General features: G+C 45.5%; 1 protein-coding gene across 1 annotated transcript in view; it reads right to left on the bottom strand.

The window, feature by feature from the left end:
* LOC143300364 (uncharacterized) overlaps window positions 1-10,000 on the bottom strand; it is a 267,224-nt gene that overhangs the window by 202,783 nt on the left and 54,441 nt on the right. The window contains exon 4 of the mRNA XM_076613976.1: window positions 8,927-9,098. Within this exon, the coding sequence (XP_076470091.1) occupies window positions 8,927-9,098 (172 nt within the window). The remainder of the gene's footprint in view (window positions 1-8,926; window positions 9,099-10,000) is intronic.

Genomic DNA, 10,000 nt, shown 5'->3' with positions numbered 1-10,000 from the left:
CAATTTAAGAATACTGAAAATAACAAACTGACCAACCCACCAAATTCTCGCCCAGTCCCCGTTAAACCTAAATCAGGTACAAAAAAAAAAAAAATGATGAAATGTTGTAAGACCCCCCCTTTTTTTTTTCTTTTGGAAAGCGTCCAAAGGTTGGAAGTTTTCAGAATGCAACGTATTGTATGCAGAGACGCAGGATGTGCGCGGAGAGGCAAAGAAAGGCCATAAATGCATTATCTTCTTTAAAAAAAAAAAAAATAAAAAAAGAAGAAAAAAAAGAGAGTATTATTTAATGTCTGTCTCCATTGATTTGACTGCCTATCCTTTCAGTTTGTCTCTGCCTGTTTGTCTGACTGCCTCCTCCCTCTCTTTTTCTCCACATCTTTTTCGCCCCACCTGTTGGTGATTATGCCCGTTCTTCGGAAGTGCACAGCACGGTAAACGTTTATCTGAGACATGCCTCAATAATCATTCTGAAGGTCTAAAGTATCTGGATGATTTGTAGTTACGTTCCCCGTCTCAACAGGCATCGCTGAATGCTTTCTGGCAGTTATAATTTCAACGGGTTTTTTTTTTTTTTCCTAGGAGCTGTAATCTTGTATCGATTTCCTGTCACCGAGGGTTTTATTCGTCGTGGAATGGGCTGTTCATCTCCGGTGTCCTTGTCAGCTGCCAGTCTTTACAGCACGTGCAACATGAAATGATGAATTGCTTTGGATAGCTCTACCCCCCTCTCTTTCTCTTCCTTCACTCTCTATACCCCTCTTTCTCTCTCTATCCCTTCTCTCTCTCCCCTTTCTTTCTCTATTTACTCTCTATACCCCTCTTTCCCTCCCTACCCCCTCACCTCTTCTCTCTCTGTTCCCCCCCCCCCTCTCTCTCTCTACTCTCTATGCCCATCTTTCTCTACACGTCTCCTCTCTCTCTCTCTTCACTCTCTTTACCCCTCTTTCTCTCTCTAACCCTCACACACTCTCTTTGTCTCCCTCTCTCTCACCTTTTACTCTCTATACCCCTCTTTCTCCATCTCTCTACACCTCTCTCCCTCCTCTCTCCCTCACTTTCTCTCCCCTTCTCCTTTCTCTCCTCTCTTTCTCTCCCACTTTCCTTTCACTCTCTCTCTCTCCCACTTTCCTCTCTCTCTCTCCCCCCCCCTCTCTCCCCTCTCCCTCTCTCGATGGGACCTGAACAAACAGCTGTCAACGCTCTGTTCTTTTGAGCGACTTCATAATGCTCACCAGATCAATACCGCAGACATGCAAATCACATTTCATCCCAACTGTGCGGGCTGCACCAACCCACGCCGCGCACTTCGACAACAAACATAATAATAATAATAATAATAAGATGAAAAGAAAGAGCACGTGCAAACCGTCACAGCACCAGCGCAAGGTGTTTTTTTTTTTTGGTTATTTTATTTATTTATTTTATTTAACCACCTCTTGTGACGAGCCGAGCAAGCGACAGTCATCAGCCGTAACAATCGAAAGAAGGCAGCATCTAACTCGTTAATTCGTCGTCTCAGAGAGCGCGCATGGTCGGTGCTGGGACTGTGATCTCTCAACACCGCCATTTGATTTGCACGTGAATCCTTTCAAGGCTGTCCACACCACGTATGGCGTGCCAGGCAGGTCAAAAGACAACAAATGTACTACTGCTGCTACTACTACTACTGCTGCTACTTCTGCTGTTGCTGTTGCTCCAGCAACAACAACAACTACTACTACATATCATCATCACCAACATCATCATCAGGAACACACACACACACACACACACAAAACATACATGAAATCCTTTATATCTTCAGTCATTTTCTGAATCTGCCATTTGCTTGACCAGTACACACACACACACACACACACACACACACACACACACACACACACACACACACACAATGCAGTGGAGTGATGGCCTAGAGGTAGCGAGTCCGCCGAGGAAGCGAGAGAATCTGAGCGCGCTGGTTCGAATCACGGCTCAGCCGCCGATATTTTCTCCCCCTCCACTAGACCTTGAGTGGTGTGGTGGTCTGGACGCTAGTCATTCGGATGAGACGATAAAGCGAGGTCGCGTGTGCAGCATGCACTTAGCGCGCGTAAAAGAACCCACGGCAACAAAAGGGTTGTTCCTGGCAACATTCTGTAGAAAAATCCACTTCGATATGAAAAACAAATAAAACTGCACGCAGGAAAAAAAAAAATACCAAAAAATGGGTGGCGCTGTAGTGTAGCGACGCGCTCTACCTGGGGAGAGCAGCCCGAATTTCACACAGAGAAATCTGTTGTGACAAAAAGAGAAATACAATACAATACACACGCACATTTATCAGTTAATATATATTTATTGCTCTATCTAGAGATATATTAAATGCTATGGTGTATTCTATTGTACAATGCAATACAATACAGTATGTGCTAGTATTTTCCATTTACCCTTTTCTTCTACAAAACCAAATCACTTCAACCACCACCACCACCACCACCAACAAAGGATAAGGGATTAAATTCTTTTAGCACACCTACGGCACACACAGAAAGAGAGAGAGAGAGAGAGAGAGAGAGAGAGAGAGAGAGAGAGAGAGAGAGAGAAGGGGGGGGGGGGGGGCGCACAGGGAGATTAGACCCCGATCAGAGCCGATCCAATGCAGGAATATCGGCGAAACAATTAGCACGGCGAGCATAGGGGGACGGGGTGGGGGGGGTGGGGGGGTGGGGGGGGCGTTGGGGAGGGTGAGGGGGTGCCGGGGGGCTGGGGGGGGGGGGGGGGGGGTTGAGGGGGAGAGACAGAGAACCGAACGGAATCACTTTCGTGCGGCACTCACACCGGTCAACACTGCTGGCACAAGCACACAACACAAGGCTGCCACGCCCATCGACAATCGATGACGGGCACGAGAAACGTTTGCACCGCCAGAGCCTTTAGCCACCTATAGTATGGCCGATCCGTTGTGTCGGGGGGAGGAGAAGGATTTTAGGTTGATAATATCCATCCCCCCCCTCTCTCTCTCTCTCTCGACTGTACAGTCAATGACAGTAAAACATCAAAGCGTCAAAAGCGTCAAAGCGTCTCTCTACTGTCCCAGAGCTTTTCAGCTAATGACAAACATTTCAGTGTTCCGTGTGTTCTCTCTACTGTCCAAACCTTGGAGACGAACGACTGAAAAAAGGCACATCCCCCCCCCCCCCAACTCCCCTGTCACATGTATTTCAAGCTAATATACTCAGTACTTATTCCCTCGACCGCTGGGGTCGTTGGGGGGACATGAGGAAGATGTCATAGCTCGCCACGCCGTTCTGTTGGCAGCTGTCGTGAGGAGGAGATCTGGCATCGTCATTTTGGTCCATTCCTTGACGTTGTCGGACCAGCTCTTTCTCTGCCGACCCCGTCTGCGCCCTCCCTCTACAGTCCCTTGCAGGAAGGTTTTGGAGAGGGTGTTATGTCGTATGACATGACCAAACCATGCCATCTTCCGTCGTTTGACAGTCGCCAGCAGTGGTCCTTGGGGCCCAAAAAGGCTGCTGACCAGGTTCCGCACATCGTCACTGGTCTTGTGTTCCTTGTAGGAGATGTGTGGAGTGATGGCCTAGAGGTAACGCGTCCGCCTAGGAAGAGAATCTGAGCGCGCTGGTTCGAATCACGGCTCAGCCGCCGATATTTTCTCCCCCTCCATTAGACCTTGAGTGGTGGTCTGGACGCTAGTCATTCGGATGAGACGATAAACCGAGGTCCCGTGTGCAGCATGCACTCAGCGCACGTAAAAGAACCCACGGCAACAAAAGGGTTGTTCCTGGCAAAATTCTGTAGAAAAATCCACTTCGACAGGAAAAACAAATAAAACTGCACGCAGGAAAAAATACAAAATAATGGGTGGCGCTGTAGTGTAGCGACGCGTTCTCCCTGGGGAGAGCAGCCCGAATTTCACACAGAGAAATCTGTTGTGATAAAAAGGAATGCAAATGCAAATACTGGTCAAATGCAAATGCAAATGCAAATGCAAATGTGTAGTAGTCTCCTGAAGCTAATGACAGAGTGCCAAAGTGTCGCTAATCTCTTATCAGTTTATTCTGTTTCAGTTCTGTTTTTCCTGTCTGTTCCGTTCTATCTGTTCTGCACCATTTTGTTCTGATTAGTACCTGCTATGTCACTAGAGCTTTACAGCTAATGACACTGAACATTTCAGTGTTCAGTTCAGTGTTCTCTCTCTCTCTCTCTCTCTCTCTCTCTCTCTGCTGGCCTGATTGACCTCTGACAAAATTAATTCAACAAAAATAATACTATGATCCGTCTAATTTCATGCTCAGCTTGCTCTTTTAATGTGACCCCCCCCTTTCAGTTCGGGGCTTTGGGCCTTCACCCGAACAAAAAGTCGTTATCGTTATCATTATCGTTATCTCTCTCTCTCTCTGTCTCTGTCTCTCTCTAGCACCCACACGTACATTCCTTTTTTTTTTTTTTCAACACCACCTCCGAGGCAGACCCACCACACCCAGGGGAAAATCACCCTGCCAGCTGAATTCAGTTGGACCTATCCAACTAGGTACCCGTTTACTCTACTCGGCGAGTTTGTATGGTGTACGACTACTCGTAAGGCAGACCAGACATTGGATCGACGTCCAGGCTTATCCCCGGACCCAGTCTAAATAACGTCTTGCTCCCCCAGTAAAACTAAATAAATTAATTAATATTAATATTCATGGTATTTATATAGCGCCGAATCTTGTGCAGAGACAAACCAAAGCGCTTTCGCACCAGTCATTCACACGCATGCATAACTCTAAAACTGGAGAAACTGAAGACAAGGAAGAGGCAGGGAAGGGTAACAAAGAATACCACAGTTCTGATGACGGAAGCTAAAGGTTGGGTCATTCAGACACCCACTGGACATCCGAGGGGTCTGTGTAGAGGAGAAGAGAGGACTGGCCGTACTGAGTGAGTTAAGGCCAGACTTGAAAGAGCTGAGTGCGGAGACCTGACGAATAGAAAGAGGAAGTTCATTCCAACTGCAAGGTCCAGAGACAGAGAAAGAACGGCGGCCAACAGTCAGTGTTTGAAATCTGTGTATGCGTAAACAGAGTGGATCCGAAACCGATAAACAAACAAACAGATAGCAACAGACACACAGGTATATAAATAAACGAAGGAATATAAAAATGAAGGAATAAAAAAAAATAAATGAATGAAAATAAATAAATAAATAAGTACATAAATAAACAAATAAATAAAATACAAAAAAGATGTATCATGGGTTGGAGTGGTGGCCAAGTGGTAACGTGTCTGCCTAGGAAGCCAGAGAATCTGAGCGTACAGGATCGAATCCCACCCTCGTTATAATGTTCTCCCCTCGGCTAGACCTTTGGTGGTGATGGTATGTCTGGACTCTAGTCATCTGGATGAGACGATAAACCGAGGTCCTGCTGTGTGCAGCAATGCGATCAGAGGTCGTAAAGGAACTCGCTGGAACATGAGAGTTGTCCCTGGCAAAAGTTCGCAGTAAAATCTATTCCATCATACGTGCGTGCGTGCGTGCGTGCGTGCGTGTGTGTGTGTGTGTGTGTGTGGGGGGGGGGGGGGGTTCGTGTGTGTGTGTGTGTGCGTGTGTGTGTGTGTGTGTGTGTGTGTCGTGTGTGTGTGTGCGTGTAGTTGTGTGTGTGTGTGTGTGTATGTGCGTGTGTGTGTGTGTGCGCGTGCGTGCGTGCGTGCGTGCGTGTGTGTGTGTGTGTGTGTGTGTGTGTGTGTGTGTGTGTGTGTGTGTGTGCGCGCGCGCGGGTGCGTGTGTGTGTATGTGTGTGTGCATATGTGTGTGTGTGTGTGTGCATGTGCGCGTGTGTACGCGCACGTGTGTGCGCGTGCGTGTGCGTGCGTGCGTGCGTTTATATTTGCAAGACTGAAGCCGGACTGAAGGAAACTGGAAAAAAAAAACCCAAAAAAACAAAAGGAAAGATGAGCGCCCAGTGGCTAAACACAGGTAAGAAGGAGGAGGCGCAGCCTGTGGTAGGAAAACGACTCCCGTGTTTGTACAGCGCTTACAGCCCCGGGTCTCTGACCCGAAAAGGCTGGCTGCAGTTTAATACGACCTATTATTGGCTGGCTGACGTCCTTTATATTAGCACAGGTTGTTCAGGGATCAGAGGAGCTTGGAAGGACCGAAGGTCTCTGACCGAGGATGGACGCTGAAGAGAGAGATATCCATGTCAGTGACGATAGACCGGCACGGGACGGACAGGAAGTATTGGATGTCTACAGATGTCCGTGGTCCCCCGTCTCTCTTCGCTTGGTCTCTTGGTGTACGACGGGGATGTTCCATGTCTGGCTGCCTTATTGCGCTGCATGCACGCGCACGAGAATGTCTCCCACATGACTCCATCTCTCAAGAAATGCTATGGCCTGCTTTCTATATATATATATATATATATATATATATATATATATATATATATATATATATATGTAAGGGGATGGGGGGTCCTTCCTTTCTTAAAACTCGCCAGTATGAGATTATATATATATATACAGAGAGAGAGAGAGAGAGATTGAGAGAGAGAGAGAGAGAGAGAGAGAGAGAGAGAGAGAGAGAGAGATATCGATAGATAGGTAGATAGGTAGGTAGAAAGACAGAATGAAGTGGGTAAATGACTGAGCGAATATGGGCTAATGAACTAGGGCCTGCTTTTATATATATATATATATATATAAAGGGAGGGGGTCCTTCCTTTCTTAAAACTCGCCAGTATGATATATATATATATATATATATATATAGAGAGAGAGAGAGAGAGAGAGAGAGAGAGAGAGAGAGAGAGAGAGAGGCAGACAGACAGACAGACAATCAGACAGACAGAGACAGAGAGACGGAATGAAGTGGGTAAATGACTGCGCGAGTATGATATAGGCTAATGTGTTTATACAAGGGATGTCAAGGGGGTCGAAGAGACAGATGGCTATGGGGGAGACCCGAGACAGGCCGAGACAACAGAGATCCGAGAAGAGACGGACAGACAGAGACACAGGCACCTCGCAGACAGATATCACACATACGGACAGACAGGCAAACACACAGACATAAAGAGTATGCGTAAAACACGAGCGCGCAATTCAGGTAGGCTTTACAGCCACCACCACCCCCCCCACACCCACCACCGCCACCCCACCCCTCCCCCCCCCCACACAAAAAAAAGTTTTATCGACTATTATAACTCATTTCAGTTTTGAGTGCATGGAAGTCATCAGTGTCGGACTTTCTGACATGTTCACTACAAAAGATAAAACATCTCAGCACACACACACACACACACACACACACACACACACACACACACACACACACGCAAACACACACACACGCACACACACTCACACACGGCTAATCTGGCTATAAATAACATTTTTAAAACAAAACTGGCGGTAGACGAAATGCAGACTGTGTGTCGGGCTGTCTTGGCCACATGAATTATACAAAGTAGTGGGCAGATTATGGCTTCTTTGTGCAGATATTATCGAACACATGGCTGGGTGCCTGTTGCATATTTATTTGGCGAATACATGATATGGGTAAAACAAAGGAGGATGGGGAGAGGAGGAGAAGAATAAGAAAAAGAAAAAAAGAAGAAAAACATCAACAAGAAGACGAACAAAAACAATAATGAGAAGAAGAAGAAGAAGAAGGAGGAGGAGGAGGAGAAGGAGAAGAAAAGAAGGAGAAGAAGAAGAAGCAGAAGACGACGAAGAAGGAGGAGGTGGAGTACGAGCAAGAGGAGGAAGAGGCAGAGGAGGAGGAGGAGGAGGAGGAGAAGAAGAACAAAAAGAAAAAGAAGAAAAACAAGAACAGCAAGGAGAAGAAGAAGAAGAAGAAGAAGGAAGAAGCAGAAGAAGAACAAGGAGGAGGAGAAGAAAAAAGAACAACAAAAAGAAAAAAGAAGAACAACAAGAACAAGAAGAACAACAAGAAGAACAAAAACAATAAGAAAAGAAGAGGAAGCAGGAGAAGGATGAGGATGTGAAGAAGAAGAAGAAGAAAAAGAAGAGAACAAGAACAAGAAGAACAAAAACAAGAAAGAGAAGAAGAAGAAAAACAAGAAGAAGAAGAAGAAAAGCAAGAAGAAGAACAAAAACAAGAAAGAGAAGAAGAAGAAAAAGAAGAAGAAAAAGAAGAGAACAAGAACAAGAAGAACAAAAACAAGAAAGAGAAGAAGAAGAAAAACAAGAAGAAGAAGAAGAAAAGTAAGAAGAACAAGAACAAATTCACCCCCCTTCCTCCCTTCTCAAGTCTCTCTCTCCCTTTTCAGTTTAAGGATAGGGATGGATACAACATCCAGCAGACCACTCAGTCCCTACGGACGAACACATGAAATAAATCTGCTCCAGTGGATATGTGTCGGCTGTGTGACCATACTGTCTGTGGCTGTGGTGAACATTGCAGGCTATCTGTCTGTTAACGGAAACGAATGAAAATCCTCTTTACTCGGGGCATGCTCGCAGAGAGGTAACCTGGGTTTTTTTTTTTACTGGGTCTTACAACTAGTGTTGTCATACTTGATTAAACCAAACGGGGCGTGCAGAGAAGACGAACGTGAACAGAAGTAGTAACAAGGGTTTGAGAACACGCAGAGACTCAGACACAGAGACACACAGACAGGCAGACACAAACACAGACACACACACACGCATGCACACACACACACACACACACATAAACCACAACGCCACCACACATACACACACACACACAATACACTCGCACATACACACAGACATACAAACAAACAAACAACAACATACACACAAACCGCAACACCACACACACACACACACACACACACATCCCTCCCATCCCCAAACACACACACACACACGTACACACACACACCAAACACACGTACACGCACACAACTCCCAACCAACCCACCCCCAAACACAAACACACACTCACCCAAAGACAGAGTTGACGACAATGCCACGTGGAATCTGCAGGCCGTATCCAATGAGAATCCGCCGGCCGCTGCCGTCATAGTTGGCCACCTCCACGGTCAGCTTGCCCGCGTCTGTCCAGTACAGGTGGTTGGACACCCAGTCAACGGACAGCCCGTTACACTCCAACACATCTGGACAAAACAACAGTCAATGACCATCTGGACAAAACAACAGTCAATGACCATCTGGACAAAACAACAGTCAATGACCATCTGGACAAAACAATGACCATCTGGACAAAACACAACAATCAATGACCATCTGGACAAGAACAAAACAACAATCAATGACCATCTGGACAAGAACAAAACAACAATCAATGACCATCTGGACAAGAACAAAACAGCAATCAATGACCATCTGGACAAGAACAAAACAACAATCAATGACCATCTGGACAAGAACAAAACAACAATCAATGACCATCTGGACAAGAACAAAACAACAATCAATGACCATCTGGACAAGAACAAAACAGCAATCAATGACCATCTGGACAAGAACAAAACAACAATCAATGACCACCTGGACAAGAACAACAATCAATGACAATGAGGATGCTGATGATAGTAATAATCCTAATAACAACAATAATAATATTCATCATCATCATCATCATCATCATCACCATAGTCATAAAGATCATAACAGTCAATACTACTACTACTACTTCTACTACTAACAACACTACAGTCCACTGACAGGCCGTTACACTCCAACACATCTGGGGAAAAACAACAACAACAACGACAATCACAAATGATGATGATGATGATGATGATGATGATGATAATCATAATAATAACACTACAGTCCACTGACAACCCATTACACCCCCAACACATCTGGACAAAACAGTAACAGCAATCAATGAGGGTGATGATGACGATGATAATTACAATAATGATAATAATAACAACGATAATAATCACAATAATCATAAGATCCTGCTGCTGCTGCTGCTGCTAATAATAATAATAATAATAGTAATAACAATAATGCTGGTGATGGTAATGATACTACTACTACTGGC

The sequence above is a fragment of the Babylonia areolata genome, chromosome 26, assembly GCF_041734735.1.
Source record: "Babylonia areolata isolate BAREFJ2019XMU chromosome 26, ASM4173473v1, whole genome shotgun sequence".
Classification (NCBI taxonomy): domain Eukaryota; kingdom Metazoa; phylum Mollusca; class Gastropoda; order Neogastropoda; family Buccinidae; genus Babylonia; species Babylonia areolata.
This window is presented reverse-complemented; position numbering and strand designations above follow the sequence as displayed.